Source organism: Lepidochelys olivacea, assembly GCF_965140295.1.
Source record: "Lepidochelys olivacea isolate rLepOli2 genome assembly, chromosome: 10".
NCBI lineage: Eukaryota > Metazoa > Chordata > Testudines > Cheloniidae > Lepidochelys > Lepidochelys olivacea.
The window spans coordinates 60,133,352-60,151,159 of record NC_140420.1 but is presented as its reverse complement, the minus strand read 5'-3'; the positions used below and the strand labels follow the sequence as shown (position 1 = coordinate 60,151,159).

At 44.5% G+C, this 17,808-nt stretch overlaps 1 protein-coding gene across 1 annotated transcript in view; it reads right to left on the bottom strand.

Moving 5' to 3' along the window:
- RFX7 (regulatory factor X7) overlaps positions 1–17,808 on the bottom strand; it is a 119,120-nt gene that overhangs the window by 19,906 nt on the left and 81,406 nt on the right. Inside the window, exons 5-7 of the mRNA XM_084640804.1 lie at positions 8,981–9,122; positions 5,402–5,473; positions 4,437–4,644 (exon numbers count right to left, since the gene is read on the bottom strand). Of these exons, the coding sequence (XP_084496930.1) occupies positions 4,437–4,644; positions 5,402–5,473; positions 8,981–9,122 (422 nt within the window). The remainder of the gene's footprint in view (positions 1–4,436; positions 4,645–5,401; positions 5,474–8,980; positions 9,123–17,808) is intronic.

Genomic DNA, 17,808 nt, shown 5'->3' with positions numbered 1-17,808 from the left:
TCAACAAGGACAAGTGCAGAGTCCTGCACTTAGGACGGAAGAATCCAATGCACCGTTACAGACTAGGGACCGAATGGCTAGGCAGCAGTTCTGCAGAGAAGGACCTAGGGGTGACAGTGGACGAGAAGCTGGATATGAGTCAACAGTGTGCCCTTGTTGCCAAGAAGGCCAATGGCATTTTGGGGTGTATAAGTAGGGGCATTGCCAGCAGATCGAGGGACGTGATCGTTCCCCTCTGTTCAACATTGGTGAGGCCTCATCTGGAGTACTGTGTCCAGTTTTGGGCCCCACACTACAAGAAGGATGTGGAGAAATTGGAAGGGCAACAAAAATGATTAGGGGTCTGGAACACATGACTTATGAGGAGAGGCTGAGGGAACTAGGATTGTTTAGTCTATGGAAGAGAAGAATGAGGGGGGATTTGATAGCTGCTTTTAACTACCTGAAAGGTGGATCCAAAGAGGATGGATCTAGACTGTTCTCAGTGATAGCAGATGACAGGACAAGGAGTAATGGTCTCAAGTTGCAGTGGGGGAGGTTTAGGTTGGATATTAGGAAAAACTTTTTCACTAGGAGGGTGGTGAAACACTGGAATGCGTTACCTAGGGAGGTGGTGGAATCCCCTTCCTTAAAAGTTTTTAAGGCCAGGCTTGACATAGCCCTGGCTGGGATGATTTAGTTGGGATTGGTCCTGCTCTGGGCGGGGGGTTGGACTAGATGACCTCCAGAGGTCCCTTCCAACTCTGATATTCTATGATTCTAATTAAGCATTTCTTATTTACTAGATAATAACGTTATACTCAGAATTGGTTTTAAACTGCATTTGGATGGAAGCTGGAATTCAATTAAAAATGTACAAAACCAGCATTTTTAAATGGTATTTATTAGTAAAATTATATTACCTTAAGTGCTGGATACATAAGAAAAAAAGTTAAGTTCATCAAAACATGTTTTGCATTTAAAACTAACTGATTTATTAAACAAAGGAAATATTAACTGTGGAGTTAATCAATTGTTACTGGTCACCATGGGTCAGATTTTCAAAAGTATTTAGGTGCCTAAAGATACAGATGTGTGTCTATGGCCTAACTAACTTTGAAAATTTAGCCCCATTTCCTTCAAGTTTTTAGAATTAGTAGATCTCATTCTGGTTTTTAGTCATAATCTGAAAGAGGAACACAACTTTTTCAACTCCCAATTGGTTTCTCAAATTTGAATGAACTAGACCAAATGAAGAAAATATTCTCTGTGCACCTACTACTTAAATGAAATCAAAAGTAATTAAGTCAAAAGCTTTTTTATACAACAGAAACTGAAAATACTTACATTTGGAAAAATGTAAGTAACATTTGCTCCACTGTAAGACTGAAAATAACAGATACTTAATGCAATGCATGACATTGTAACCTATTTATAAAGCTTGCGTTGACCTCAATAAACATGTTTTCCCCCCGATTCTGTATAAAATTAAAAAAGCAGCACTCTTTAATTCATTTGAGGAAGGTTCACTGATGCAACTTTTTATTTTTTTAAATTATTTTAATATATAATAGTAAATGTAGGCTTAACACAGATTATCATGATTTCATATGCAACTTTTAACATTTTACATTTTAAAGGAAAAATGTATTTAGTTTAAATTGAAAAAACCTTTTAAAAAATCCATAATCGATTTGATATGCATTCTCCCTATATGTTGCTTTCAAAGAGCCACCAGTATTCAGGAAATTCTCCTGTACAGAAAGGGAACAGACGTTCTTTAATTCTACATACAAACTCTGGAAACACCTGTGAAATGGATGCCAACTTGAATGTCCACGCTGAACTAGAGTGCTATATCCTGACTGTAAAATGCCTCAATCAGGGGATTTACCCCCACTCTCCATGAGATTGTGAATTCATAACCAGTTTCTGGAGACTGGGGAAATGTATTTGAGAGAGGCCACCCTGAATTCTTTTAGTAACAATTAATGTAGCCAAATATTCCTCACTTCATCTCCTTTACTGTTCAGATGCTTGTGACATCTGTATCCTTATGTTCACCCTTTTTACAAGACTATGATGAATTTTGTACAAAGTATGCTATGTGAGGTATCATTTGAAAACATAATCTGCTGAACGTTGTCCTGGTAAAATATTTTACTACGTTGCATGTAAAGTTAAAAAATTCTACTGTATAATACATGTTCCAAGTCTAGGGAAACCGCTTCAAACTAGTTCTCCAGAGATAAAAGGCTAGCCAGGCATCAGCATAATCAAATGGACTATCACCTGGTTAAGCAGCCATTCTTTGGCAAGAAGGCTGTGAGAGAGAAATTTACATGTTGGCAAAGAAACAGCTGGAAGTTCCCGTCCCACAGACTCTCTGTCACCTGAACCCCAGCAGAAGATAATTCTCAATGAAGAGAATTGTTATAAAAAAAGGGGACCAAATCCCTCAGATTATCTCTCCTCCCTTTCTTGCTGCTCACAACATCTACAATGCCTGACAGAGAAGGAAAGGAGCATTGGATTGGGGGAGAGTTTCTGGCTGAAAGGCATCCAGCCAGTAAAAGTGCAAAATCATGTGGTGAGAGAGACATTTTACTTGGAATTAACTTTAGCTTGTTAAGTTAGATATTAGTTGCGTTTTACCTCTTATTTTCTTCTAACCAAATTCTGATTTTTATGCCTCATTACTTGTAAACACTTAAAATCTGTTTTTCTGTAGTTAATAAATTTGTTTTATTGTTTTATCTAAGCCAGTGTGTTTGGATTGAAGTGTCTGGGGAATAAGGTTGCCAGGTGTCCAGTTGATTGAAAAGGGGACCTGGCAGTGTCTGGTCAGATGTACTGACTGGACACTAAAAGTCCAGTTATTGTGGTTGGAGAAGGAAGGATGCGCGGGTCATCAACACATGCTAGCCGCTGCTCAGCTGGGGCCACCTCCTACCTACATCTTGTGGGCAGGCGGGCCCCGCATCAGGCTGCAGCTTCAGAGCAGAAGGAGCCCAGCTTGGAGGGGGGGGGCAGGGAGGGAGGTGAAGATGATCCAGCTACAAAGAAGGGGGAGGGTGAAGAGCAGCAAGCAATGGGGGGCGGGGCCTCAAGGGAAGAGGCAGAGCAAGGGTGGGGCCTTGGGGGAAGAGGTGAAGCAGGTGGCAGGGCTGCGGGGTGGGGGGGTCCGGTTGTCAGCAATTAGAAAGTTGGCAACCCTATTGGGGAACTCTCTTTGAGATGAGAAGATTTGTGCCTATCATTTTCTATTAATAAAATGATGGACTTTCTATGAGCTTGCATTGTTAAGGAGGGTACTGGGCAATACAAGATGCAAATTTTTGGGGACAAGTCTGGGACTGGGAATCTGCTGGTGTTGCTCTGTAACATAATTCAGGAGTGGCTGGCTAGAACACTCATACAGTATATGAGCAATTTACATGCTGGAGGCTGCGTGCGGGCAAACAAGGAGTGGTTGCTCTCACAGTGAACCAGTCTAAAAGGCACCCCAGGTCGAAGAATTGAGGGGGAAAGCTGTCCATCACTCCAGATTGTACCATGTGTACTGTCACAATTAACATTAATGTAGCCAAATATTCCTCCTGTCACCTCCTTTCTCTACTGTTTAGATGCTCACTGGATTTCAGAGTAGTAGTCCTTTTGGCAGCAATCGGGGTTCCACAGTCCCCATGAAATAATCCCAGTGACTGTAAACCATAGTTTATGTAAAGGCTTCTCTCTCTTCCCAGGTAGAAAACTGCTCTAACCAGATGTGACAATATTTTACTCGACATCGCCACTCCCTTTCCTTACAACTAACAAACATAAAAATCTCAACTGCAGCAAAAATAGTCATAGTAACTTTCTCCTCTTATAGCACTGGTGAAAGGAGCCATTGTAACAGCCTGGGAAACTAAAGTCACAGAAGAGGCACAACACAGGCAATAGCAATTCATGCTTCCCCTTTCCAGCCCTCCAAGTCCACTGCAGGGCTTTGCAACTTCAATCCCTAGGCCTCCACGCTCAGCCAGCCAACAAGGGACCCAACCAAGTCAGCAATTTAGACTCTGCTTCAGTCAAAGCACTTTAATATTTGTTTAAATCCATCGCTATTCAGGACATGCATAAGGTATGGGGGCTTTCTGGAACCAGGGTGTTAGTGAAGTGGATGCTTACTCATTACGGACTGGACTCACACTACTAACTCATTTCACCAAATGATCATCAGACTAACGTATCTTTCAGTCACTCCTCAACTGGGCCACATTCCAACGTGTGACAGAGATGGCAAATTCTGTATCCAACTGCTAGTCCTGGATCACCCAGTCTCCCCAGTTCTCCCTATTTAAATTCTCCCTATTTAAATTTAAAAAGTCATCATTACACAAAATGCATAAATTTTCTTCTAAAATAAGAGATTACCCATCCCAGAGGTTCAGAAATAAGAGTTAACCCATTACCTGCTGGCGCCCCTGCCATTACAGTTAAAGCTGCCATTGATTTGGTGCCGATGTAGTGACTTTTGACAAGGAAACGAGCTAAATCCAAGACTGAATCAAATGGCTGGCTTAGGACTTTCTGGGCCCATTCACACACAAGTCGACAGGCAGCTGACACAACTTCCTCATCAGCACTTTGTAGTTGCCCTGACGGATCTGACCCTTCCAACTAATGCAAAGAAAAAGCAAAGCTCAGTTATTAAAAAGCAATGAGAACCCTAGAGCAAATGATGATACAGCAATGTACACATTTACTTAATTAAAAAAAATCTATACATTCTACATCTAGATCAGTATTATCCAAGATGAAACACATCAATATTTTCCTACCACTTGTGCACAAGCAGAGACATGATGTTACGTTACTATTGCCGTTCTGGAAGAATACTGCATGAGTAATTCCAGTGCTTTCACTACCCACAATCCAATGCCCCTGGCATGAAAAGCCAAACTAAAATTAGCAAAGCATTTTTAATGTTTTGCTACTTTTCTTCTGAGCCTACCAATTTAGCATGCCACCTGTTATCTGGAAGATGTTTACGTCATTGTGACTCCTGCTCCCTTTCTAACACTGATCTTTTGGGTTTTTTATAGTGAAGGCAAAAATACACAGAGAATTATGAATTTAACAAATAATAATTTGTAGGTGGTGACACTGTGAAGAGCTGCTAAATCAGATTATCATTTTTATTAATAGCATTCCAATTGTTACTTAAGTTTAAAGCAAATCCAACTAGGCTTGTTTTGGGATATGAGAGTTTTGTAAAAAAAAAAATCTTATATATATATATATATATATATTTTTAAACTGCACAGCTCTTTAGCTGTATACTTCTTATGAAATGTTTTTTGTTTCAATAATGTTAAATATTACAAGAAAATATGGTAAAAGTTAGTTTCTACAAATACATATGTAGATACTGTACCCCATCTCCAGTTTTATGGAAGCCAAGGTTGGGCAGTGTTGGCATATGCACAAAAGCTTTCTTCCTCAGTCCACTGTAGCAATATGTGATCACAAATTAAGGTTTAAATATTCTCTGCTTCTTGATTCGTAACAAAATGACAAATGTTTTCAAACACTCTTCTGCTTTCCAAATATGGACTTTATAAGCAAAAGGCCCCACACTTGTTGGCATTACATTAAAAAATCCTTTACATTAAGCCAGTAATCAAAACAGCGTAAATGATGGACCCCAGTCCTGCACTGTCATCCGCATGGGTAGAGTCTTGTACCCCCCTGGAGTCCAAATGAAGTCAGTGGGGTTCCATGTGAGCACAGCAGTCTGCCTAAATGGTGTCATTTGCAGGCCCTTGGTACGTTTCATGGATTTAAAGGCCAAAGGGGATCATTAGATCATGTAGTTTGACCTCCTGCATCACACAGGCCAAACAATTTCAACCAGTTACTCCTGTATTGAGCCCAAGTACTGGTGTTTGGGTACCCAGTAAGGTATCCAATCTGAATTTCAAGACCTCAAGAGATGCAGAATTCACCACTTCCCTGGATAGGTGGTCCCAATGGTTAATCATCACCCTCCTTGTTAAAAATGTGTGTCTTATTTCTAATTTGAATTTGCCTGGTTTTAACTTCCAGCCATTGGTTCTTTTTACGCCTCTCTCTGGTAGATTAACACCCCTTTACAAGATAAGGCCATATTTTAATCATCCTGACTTGATAAGAGAACGATTTTTTTTATTCGTAATTTTCCGATTTCCTATTACATGAAGCACTGACTCTCTAAACTAGAGGGCATATATAGTTAACTGCTACCAACTAAGCACTGAAGTCTCTCCTTAAACAGATTCCAAGGCCAGAAGGGTCCAGTGTGATAATCTAGTCCAGTGTTTTTCAAAGTTTGGGTCACGTCCCAGTACTGGGTTGCAGCATGTAAGGCACTGGGTCGCCTTGCTCAGCACCCAGGGATCCTAGTGGCTCTGGTCAGCACCACCAACTGGGACGTTAAAAGTCCCATCAGTGGTGCTGCCCAGCTAAGGCAGGCTAGTACCCACCTGTCCCAACACCGCGTGTGCCCCGGAAGCAGTCAGCAGTGGGTTGGCTTCTAGGCAGGTGGGCCACAGGGCTCAGCACGCTGCTCCTGCCCCGAGCACCAGCTCCACAATCCCATTGGCCGGTTCCAGGCCAATGGGAGCCTGGGGGATGGGGGCGGTGCCTGCGGGTGAGAGCCGTGTGGAGCTGCTTGCACACCACCGCCTAGGAGCCAGACCTGCTGTTGACCGCTTCCGGGGAGCAGTGTGGTCCACGGTCCCAGGACTGGCGGAAAGCCTGCTCTGCACCACGGCTGCCGGAGGGAAGTCCGCACCCCAACCTCCTGCCCCAGCCCTTAGCCCCCCCACACCTGGACCCCTTCCTGCACCTCAAGCCCCTCATCCCTGCCCCCACCGCAGAGCCTGCACCCCCAGCCCAGAGCCCTGATCTCCTCCTGCACCCCAATCCCCTGCCCCAGCCCTGACCGCCCCCACCCAGAACCCCTTCCTGCACCCCAAACCCCTCATCCCAGGCCCCACCCCATAGCCCTGACTCCCTCCTACACCCCAACCCCTTGCCCCAGCCCAGAGCACCCTCCCATACCCAGAACCCCTATTCCTGGCCCCACCCCTCAGTCCTCACCCCCGCAGCCCAACCCTCTGCCCCAGCCCTGAGACCCTCCCACACCCCAAACCCCTCATCCCCAGCTCCGTTGGGTGACAGGCATCAACAATTTTCTTCAACTGGGTCCCCAGAAAAAAAGTTTGAAAACCACTGATCTAGTCTGACCTGCTGTATAGCACAGGCCCTCAACCTTCTGCAAAATAATTCCTAGAGCAGATCTTGTAGAAAAACATACAAACTTGATTTAAAAATTGTCAGCGATGGAGAACCCACCATGACCCTTGGTAAATTGTTCCAATGGTTAACTCTCACCATTAAAAATTAAAATGTGTGTTTAAATGAGTGTTCGGGGGCTGGATAGAATTGTCCTGTATGCAGCGCATGCCTTGCATACACAGACAATATGCCAGTACCATCCAGTGTTTCAAGTCATACAGACCTTAGAGGACAAGAGTCAATCTGTGGTGACAGAAAACTGTAGATCACCAGTGAGGAATGTAAAACGTGATACCCTCCCAGAGATCTATCTCCCGTGTGCCTCAACATTTATGAGGCCTTCTCATGATCTCATTTCTAAAGACATGGGCATGCAAATTATATAGTTACATATCTGTTGCCCCATGGAGTCTGAATGCTCAATCTTAGATGTGGAAGAATGATTGGCTGACTTTGCCAGCTGGATGCATCAGAGCCACCCCCTCTTTATTTGAGGTGACCAGCACATCTTTCATCTTATGTAAAGATACATAATACACAGACTGATCCTCAGCTTTAGGAAGACAGAATTCTTCCTGACAGACACAAGTTCTCACTGCCTTCATGTCTCTGCTTACTGAGTAGCCTTGTTCAGAGCTAATGTGCAAGATTAAGTAACTTGATGTAGTTTTCAACCAGTTTTTCCAGGAACACCTTATCTTGTTAGAGATGGAATAGAGGTGTTTCAGTTACACAACCTATACACGCTGCTCCCTTACTTATGTGAGACAAACTCAGAACACCAACACACGTCCTCATGGCCTTTAGGTTTAATACTGCAATTCCTTCCTGGCAGGGCTTTTTCACTGCTTGCTCATGATGATAATGCAGCACGTTTCCTCACTGGCTAGAGCAAACTTTTTCATATTATGCTTGACCTGAGTTCTTCACATTGGCTGCCTGTTAAGTGATGGGATGACATAAGGTTGGGCCTGTTGGCTTTTTTAATGCCTTTACCTGTGCATAGCCCTGTCTATAGTAGAGATACCTATTTGTGCTCTGACATCATCCTTTCAGGTATCCCAAGTTACATCTTAGGTCACCAGTTAATTGTGTTATTGCTTTCGTGGATTCTTGCATGCGGAAGAACGCCTTCCTCACTGACATCCAGTTCATTCCTCTCCTCTTTTAAGCAACAATTAACCTTTCTTTCCCCCTACCAAAAAACAGTGCTCTGTAGCCTGAGCACTTCTTTGGGGTGAGAGGTGGCAATTTTAAACAACAATTTAATATGGCTTAAGAGGCATCAATGGCTTCATCTTAATTTCTCACATTACTGATCTGGTACAGGACAAGGAAGTTAAGATCACAATTCTCCTTACTCGTGTTATTACAGCATAAAAGGTATTGCATGCATCTAATGCAAGTTGTTTTATCTAAGACCCTTCTTTTTATTTTTCAAGGTAAATAACTACAGGAACAACTAAACATTTAGAATCAGATGAACTCAAACAGACACAAAATTTCTGAAGACTCGTCTTACATCTTAACAACAGAAGATTAACAAATTTCCAAGTATTCTACAAAGCACTTTGGGGAAATTGTTTTCATTTCTTGATTTAATTTTACTTCTAAATTTAGCTGGTAGTTGAGCTACAACAACAGATGTTCTTCAAGCAAGCGCAGAAGAGATTACTGAAAAGCATTCTAGCAAAGGATATTTTGATTTGCCTCTTGTGCCCAGACGGCGGGCCTTCATATTTGGAAAGACATTTTTCATGATCTTTCCAAAGTCAGCAGCACTTAAAGGATGGTAGCCAAGATTGTCACAATAGCTCCTGAAAGACAGGGAAAGAAAATGTGAATGAAACTGGTATTAATGCAAAAGGCCATCCTACACATTAGACTTCCATCAAAGGCTTCAAAACAAAAAACCCTCAGACCCATCCATATTTAGAACCACATTTAACATTAATGAATCTATCCACAATGAACTGAATACATTAAAAATGCATCAACAGAGCTGTTAATACTGTCGTTTCTGCCTTGTACTCTTTCAGGTTCAAAGGCAAGTCATGTGGAGATTTAATACACAGTGACATTATCTGGAGAATGGTTAGGATTTGCTGTACAATTTGGTTATTATTTCAACACGTTTCATTACATATATTTAAGACATGGCTTGGATAAAAGAAGAAATCTGACTGGTCAATAACACGGGTTAAAATTGCTTGGGTGTAACAAGGTGTGAGGCCATGTATGAATAGTGGAAAAACAGAGGGTGAGAGATTTTGCTTATATGTCAACAGAGTGGAAGACCCTGCATGTGAAAACTCCAAAAAAGTTAGAACTTAATTTAATAAACTCATCTGGGATATTAGTACTAATGGGGAATAGCTAATTAGCCACAGAGCCCTGTAGGAGTTTGTCTTCACACAAACTTGCCCTGGTTTAATTAAGCCAGTTTAGTTAAACTGGTGCAAACCCCTGTGTGGACACACTTCTATAAGTTTAAAACTGGTTGTATGGGTTTGGCAGGCCCCTGTTAATCCAGGGCTGGTCTACATAGAGTTTTTGTACTGTAACAATTATTGGTTTAGAAAAAGATAGCAGTGCAATCCCATAATGTGACCTAGTGATATTGGTTCAACAATGCTTATATCTGTATAGAATATTCCTGTACATTTAGGGAAATAAGCTATACTGATTGAAGCATGGTTGTATCTTTTCCGCATTCCTCCAATACTCAGAAAACAGCAGAAGGAATTTTGCTCTAACATCCATTCCTCTCCCCGCAAAAATGTGACCTTAAACAAAAACAAGAGAACAAGAATGGATCATTTCAATCTAAAATGTGAATGTTCTGGAAAATAAGAAGCATGTTAAAGCAGGAAATAATGGAAGCTGTTTTGGAACCATACCCACATAGTAAGTTCTTAAATCATTATGTCGAAATCTGTATGTACTTATACAGAACCTTTTCACAAACCACAGTGCCTGGTATTCTAACTAAACAGCACAAAGCACATCTAGGCCAGCAAAATTCAGCTTTTATGCATGTAACAAAAAGCTTTCTAGCTGAAAATAAACAGAGAAAGCACAATGATTCTATAGATTAGAGAAACTAACTTACAGATGCTACAGCACTCCAGAAACTGGAGTTTCATTCCCAGTACCACCTGCTTCAGCAAGAATAACAATGGCACTAAATAGCAGTGATTTTCTGTATGTCAATATGTCAACCAAAGGCTCCCTTCTGAAATCATGACTAATGTGGATGATTGAAGAGATGCTGGGATACAAGCAAACCATATGTTCACTGTCAATATAACAGGGTGGCCTGCTCCTTTAAGGACCAGGAGACCTGGGCCACTCAGATCTGTTGAATTTATGAGACCCAAATGGGAAGGGATCAAGTGAGCCCTGTAAAGGGCTGAAAGAGCTCAGTAGAGAGGGAGTAACAGGAGATATGAGAGGAGACAGGCCTCTGGGAGCTGCAGCACAGAGTGGGTTGAGGAACTGTTTTTGTGTTTGTTATTTTGTGTAAGTTAGAAGTATGGAGAACAAAATGGTGCCTGTAAAAACTTCTTTCTGATCTAGGGGGGAGGGCCAGCACCTTACACATGGGGGAGAATGCAGGCAGGTGATCAGTCCATAGAACTGAGAGGAAACATGTAAAGCAGCCCTATGACAGTCAAGGTCCCACGTATTACTGAACAAATATCTGCTATTCATATTTTGCATCATTATCATTATGAGATCAGAGAGTATACAGGATTGGTAGATAATAACCTCCATTTCCATGAGTGGAGGGTACCCAGATCCAGTAATCTGCCCTGGGAGATACAAAGGAAGAAAGGAGTACCAAAAGCATGAACCCTCAGTGAGCTCCTCTGTAGCTGCTGTCAGTCAGCATGACTTAACCCAAGCCATACCGACATGGGGAGGCAGCCAACAGAGAAGCTGGGAGGATTCAGTCATCCATCTGGAAGCCTCTGCTGCCACACAACTGAGGCGTCTCTCACCAGAGGATCTCCATTTCCCCTTCTACACTCCCCCAAAGCGATGGGATGATTGCAGTAAAATTCAGAGAGCTCAGCCTTGTACGATTTGCTGGCCCCTCTAGTAAGTTTCTCTTGGGACAAGATCATCTCATGCTTTTTGCTTTATTTAGGTGAAAGAGAATGGTGGAAACATAAAAGTCCAGGGTGCTGGGAGTCCAAGAAAATTCTTGGACTACTCAAAAGCCTGGTCTACACTACAAACTTAGGCTGACATACGTTGCCTTCTGACAACTTATTTGTGCATGAAATTTGTCTCCTGCCAGCGTAAGTGGTGACACAGTAACACTACCGTCCCAAATAGCATTGAACCATGCTCAACATACTCTAGTCAATGTAGGGCGAATGTAGATGCTGCCTGACCTATGTTGATCCTAACAGTCATCCAGCAGCTGTCCCACAATGCCTGACGCTGACTGCTCTGGTCACAATTGTGACTTCCACTGTCCAGGGTCATAAAGACTGGAAGCCACCCTCCCCCTTGTATACACCTGCATATTTTTGAAATGGTTTTTCCTGATTGCCCAGCTTGGTGAGCACACCTAGCAGCTCTTCTGTGTTGCGGTCAAAAGCTCAATCAATCATGCTGGCTATGCACTCTAGATGTGGTCCTGCCTGGAGTAATGTCAACAAACTGGGACAAAGGCAGTCTAGCATAGTGGTCAGAGTGGGCATCAGGCCTAGCGGTTGGAGCAGACATCTGTAGTTTGGAGCCAAAGTCCAAGGTCAAATGAGAAGGCAGGAAATGGATACCAGAACCAAGGGTCAAGCCAGAGTCTGGAGCCAGAGCCAAAGGTCAAACTGGAAGGAGGAACTGGAGCAAGCAGGGGAGCAGACAAAGGGGGGAGGGTTCAAGGCTGGGGCAGGACAGAGGCAAGGCTGGGTAGAAGGCAGGAGCTGCAGGAACCATGTAACGAAGGAGCAGAGAGAGTGGTCAGCAGGAGCGTGGACAAGCCAGCGAGCTGCTTCTAGTGCTGGCTAGAACCAGCCTGCTGGCCTCTGTAGCCAAACAGATGATGTGGCTAAGTAGGCAGCCTGCTACAGATCATCTGTACTAATGAGGCTGCCCGGAGACTAGCTCTGCTGCAGGCCCTGATTCTTTACAAGCAGACAAGGGACACTGGCTCTCCTGGGCCTCTGAGGAAAAGAGACTGGGCAGACACAGCTATGGACAAGCCATAGAAACATGGACATCTATGAAAAGATTGCGCTGTGGATGCAGACAAAAGGATATGACTGGGATTAGCAGCAGTGTCACATGAAAGCGAACGAACCGCATTAGGCATATCGCAAGGGCAGGGAGGCTAACAACTGATCTGGTTCCAGGTTGTAGACCTGCTGCTTTTACAATGAGCTGCATGCCCTGGCAGAGACCCTATCAGAAACCCGCAGACCACTGTGGATACCTTGGAGGGGCTGAAGAGGAGGAGGGATATGCATCAGGGGGTCCAACTATGCTGCAAGACAACTGATGGGGAGGGCATGTGACCTCACTACGTATCTCCTCCTTGGGCCCCGTGCTCTCCTCATCCTATGTTACCGGGGAGGGCGGTTCTGTCCTCCCACTGTGCCAGCTCCTCCTGGCACCCAGAGCCGGGCGACAGAGCCACTCCCAGATGCTACCTGGTGCAGGGCAGCAACGGCCCGGGAGAGTGCCTGGCTGTGGCAGCAGTGGGCTGCCTCCTGCCCAGGCTTGCCGTCCGGGATAGCATCTGAGCAAGTTGGGGGCCCCTCCCGCAGCATGCTCAGGAGTCAGCTCCTGTCCCCAGAAGGTGTGCCTGGGCAGGGGGCAGGCTGGCACTGCTCCCCTCCCCAGCCAGGCTGCTGGCTCTCTCGCAGCCATTACGCTGAGTGCGCAGCAGCGGCTGGCTGCGAGAGCCTGGCTGGGGATGGGAGCTCAGGCTAGTTCAGCCGCTGTCCCCGGAAGCCAAGACTGGGTGGGGGGCAGCCTGCTGCTGCTGCCGCAGCCAAGTGCTCTCCCAGTCAGCCGGGACCCTGCGCTGCACCGGACAGCCTCTCAGGCAGTGGAGCTGGAAGAGGCTCTGGCCCTGTCCCTTCCTCTCCCCACTCAGACTAGCTGCTGGGGAGGGGAAAGGGGGGCACGTGACCCTTCTTGACTCTCCCACAAGTCGCCTCAGCCTGAGCACGGAAGAGCCCAATCCAGGGGGAAGGACCCTCACGACAGCGTGTGCATGCGTTCTCCCTTAGAATGTTTAAATGTGAAGATAGTGCCTGGCTCACCCTCGTAGAACTGGAAGGGACCTCAAGAGGTCATCTATTCCAGTCCCCTGCATTCAAGGCAGGACTAAGTATTATCTAGATCATCCCTGACAGGTGTTTGTCTAACCTGCTCTTAAAAATCTCCAATGATGGAGATTCCACATCCCTAGGCAATTTATTCCAGTGTTTAACCACCTTAACAGTTAGGAAGTTTTTCCTAATGTCCAACCTAAATCTTCCTTGCTGCAATTTAAGCCCATTGCTTCTTGTCCTATCCTCAGAGGTTAAGAACAACAATTTTTCTCCCTCCTCCTTGTAACAACCTTTTATGTACTTGAAAACTGTTAGTATGTCCCCTCTGAGTCTTCTCTTCTCCAGACTAAACAAACCCATTTTTTTTCAATCTTCCCTCATAGGTCATGTTTTCTAGACCTTTAATCATTTTTGTTGCTCTTCTCTGGACTTTCTTCACATCTTGCCTGAAATGTGGCGCCCAGAACTGGACACAATACTCCAGTTGAGGCCTAATCAGCCCCGAGTACAGAGGAAGAATTACTTCTCATGTCTTGCCTATAACACTCCTGCTAATACATCCCAGAATGCTGTTTGCTTTTTTTGCAAAGTGTTACACTGTTGACTCATATTTAGCTTGTGATCCACCATGCCCCCCAGATCCCTTTCCAAAGTACTCCTTCCTAGGCAGTCATTTCCCATTTTGTATATGTGCAACTGATTGTTCCTTCCTAAGTGGAGTACTTTGCATTTGTCCTTATTGAATTTCATCCTATTTACTTCAGACCATTTCTCCAGTTTGTCCAGTTCATTTTGAATTTTTAATCCTGTCTTCCAAAGCACTTGCAACCCCTCCCAGCTTGGGATCATCTGCAAACTTTATAGGTGTACTCTCCATGCGATTATCTAAATCATTGATGAAGATAATGAACAGAACCAGACCCAGAACCGATCCCTGCGGGACCCCACTTGCTATGCCCTTCCAGCATGACTGTGAACCACTGATGATTACTCTCTGGGAACAATTTTCCAACCAGTTATGCACCCACCTTATAGTAACTCCATCTAGGTTGTATTTCCCTACTTTGTTTATGAGAAGGTCATGCGGGACAGTATCAAAAGCCTTACTAAAGTCAAGATATACCATACCTACTGCTTCCCCCCATCTACAAGGCTTGTTACCCTGTCAAAAAAAGCTATCAGGTTGATTTGACATGATTTGTTCTTGACAAATACATGCTGACTGTTACTTATCACCTCATTATCTTCTAGGTGTTTGCAAATTGATTTCTTAATTATTTGCTCCATTATCTTCCCAGGTTCAGAAGATAAGGTGACTGGTCTGTAATTCCCCAGGTTGTCCTTATTTCCCTTTTTGTAGATTGGCACTAGATTTGCCCTTTTCCAGTCTTTTGGAATCTCTCCCATCTTCCATGATTTCTCAAAGATAATCGCTAATGGCTCAGATATCTCCTCAGTCAGTTCCTGTTTTACTTGTACGAAAAGACGCAGAGTTATTATCTGCTCTTCATTCCCCTGTAATGTTAGGCAGTAGGAAGGTGGGGGCATGCAGAGATGTTTGTTTATGTATACAGGGATGTCCTTGTATCCTCCTGAGAGACCTGGATGTAATTTCCATGGAGATATCTGAAATCCTCTCCTGAAGGTTTTCAGGGGTGGCTTCCTTATTTCTTCCTTCACAGTAGGACACTTTCCCATACCACTCCATGCGGAGCCAGCCTTAGGGAAAATGGCACTCTGAGCCTAGATGCACTGGGGTTGGGCAAATGGGGGGATAGCTCCCCTTACAGTGACCCCTCCCGCGTGGCTAGGGAGCAATGGGGGCAGGACACTGGGGGCAGGGAAGGGAGGGTGCAGAGCTTCCTGCAGCCAGAGGAGGTTACCGGAGATAGGTCTGACCTGGCCCCGGAAGCAGCCCATGCAGGGGAAGAGGAAGCCCCATCCCTCCCCAGCCGGGCCAGGATTAAGAGCTGGAGCCCGTCGCATGGTAGGTGCCCCCACCCCTAGCCCTCCCTGGCTCTGGGCCCTGTGCTCAGGAATTAAGGGGGCCTTAGGCTGTTTGTGTGTGTGTTTGGAGGGGGGGGGGGGAGGTTGACCATGACATCCCTCTGACCACGGCACCCTGGGCGGTCATGCATGTTGCCAACTCCTAAGGCTGGCTATGACTCCATGAAGATGTTGGATTATATTAAAGAAGTTCTGTATTAAAATCACAAATGAGTTTGACTCCCCCTAGTTTAAATTCCAGGGTATTACTAATTAAGAGGTCTCTTGGTTTTTGGTCTCTTGGTTTTACTGTTTCTCTCCCTCTCTGTGTGAAACTCGCAAGCTGCTAATTGTGTTAGTACATCCTAAGAGGGAATCTGTTCTCAAAGCAATACTTTGTAACAACAACTACTCACAGAGAGAGAGAGAGAGAGAGCGCGAGAGAGACTCAAAGTGATACTTTGTAACAACAGAAACACCACACAGAGACTCCCCGCCCTTTTGTTGTATTTATCTTGCTTTGTTAACCATTGTGATTAAAATAGAGATAGAGGATGTATGTGGATGGATGCTTGGTGTGGATAATAAATGAATGATCAGGGAGGTGCCAGTCTAAGAATCCAGTGTCCATCGGCCGAAGAAGGCATCTAGTGGAAACAACCAGAGGACCCCCGGAGGGCAGACTGGAATCCACCCAACAGCCTGAGAACCAAAGAACAAGATAACATCAGGCAGCATGGAACCATCAGGAATGTGCCATCTGCTGATTGATTCAGCAACAGCATGATGAAGCAATTCCCATAGACTGACATAGAAATAAATTCCTATAAAAATGGACTCTACAAAGTGAGAACTTTGGGGTCTGATTCTGCAAACCAACTTCCAGGAGCATCAGATGAGCATCTGACAAGGCCCTGCTCCCTCCTCGTGTCCAGGCCACCTGGCCAGTGGCTTGGCATGAGCAACTCTAAGGCTGGTAACCATGATAACAACCTTGCAGAACCTGTGTGTGTGCGTGTGAATGAATGTGTGAATAAATATGAAATTGAATGGAATGTTATAGCTATAACTAACTGCTTACTGTGATTCTTTCTGGTTTTACAATAAATGTGGCATTTTGCCTTATTCCCTTTAATAAGATCCTGCTGGTTTTTATTTTATTGGTATAACAAAGACTTCAGCAGGCAGCATTGCAACAAACAGGCTAGCAGCATAGGGGTCCGGGCAGCTTTGGGATGTGAGCAGCAGCAGCATCTGTGTTCTCTGGGCCTTTGTGACCCTCAGTCTTTGACAGATGTCAGCTAAAACCACCCCTGCCTGTGAAAAATAATGCCAGTATTCAGTAACATTGTCCTGTATTCATACCATGGAATCAAGGGCTGGCCTTTTATTGTTGTTTGCAGCCAAACAATTCCTTCCTCATTTCTGCCCGCTCTTACCCAATGTGAGCCATACTCACCATGGTTGCAGCTAGAGAGCAGTGCTGTGCAGAGGCACGCCAAAGCTGAAGCATCAATAATGTCTTATTTAAATCTCTTATGGGAATAAGAGAAGGGAGTGCTGAAACTTATCTTTTGCCTTCCATTGTGACTGTAAACACAATGTTATGTCTGTTTTATCTGTAGCTGCTCCATTGAGGCCTTGAGGGGGGCCCCCTCCACACCCATGGAACAGCTGACCCTGATGAGGAGGAGAAAGTAGAGGACAAGGGAGTACATGTTCACTGAGATCCTGCAAGCTAGTGTTGCATCAGACTATGAGCAGAAGGCCTGGAAAACGAAAGAGTGAACAGAAGAAAGGCCCAGGAGTCCCAGAAGGAAAAGGAGAGGGAGGTGCACCAGGACAGAATGGGGCTTCTCAGACAACAAACACAAATGCTGCAACTCTTGCTGACTGACAGGTCCAACAGTCACAGGCTTGCCTCCCTTTGAGGTCAACAGAGAACTCCATTTCAGCAGCTCCCTACACTCCACAACATTCTACAGGGCACCATGGGCTGCATCCCTACCCTTACCCCGGCACGCTCAGCAACCGTAAGGAAAAGTACAGCTTCACACATGCTGACCTGTGAGAACCACGGTCAGTGTATATTTGGCAGAAATGGACACACATGTTATCTACCATTCTAATTTCAAAGTTCTATTCTGTTAATTTATTTTTATAAATAAAATGTATTGTTTTTTAATAGTACAGTAATGTTTGGCATTGTTTTTGGTATACAATC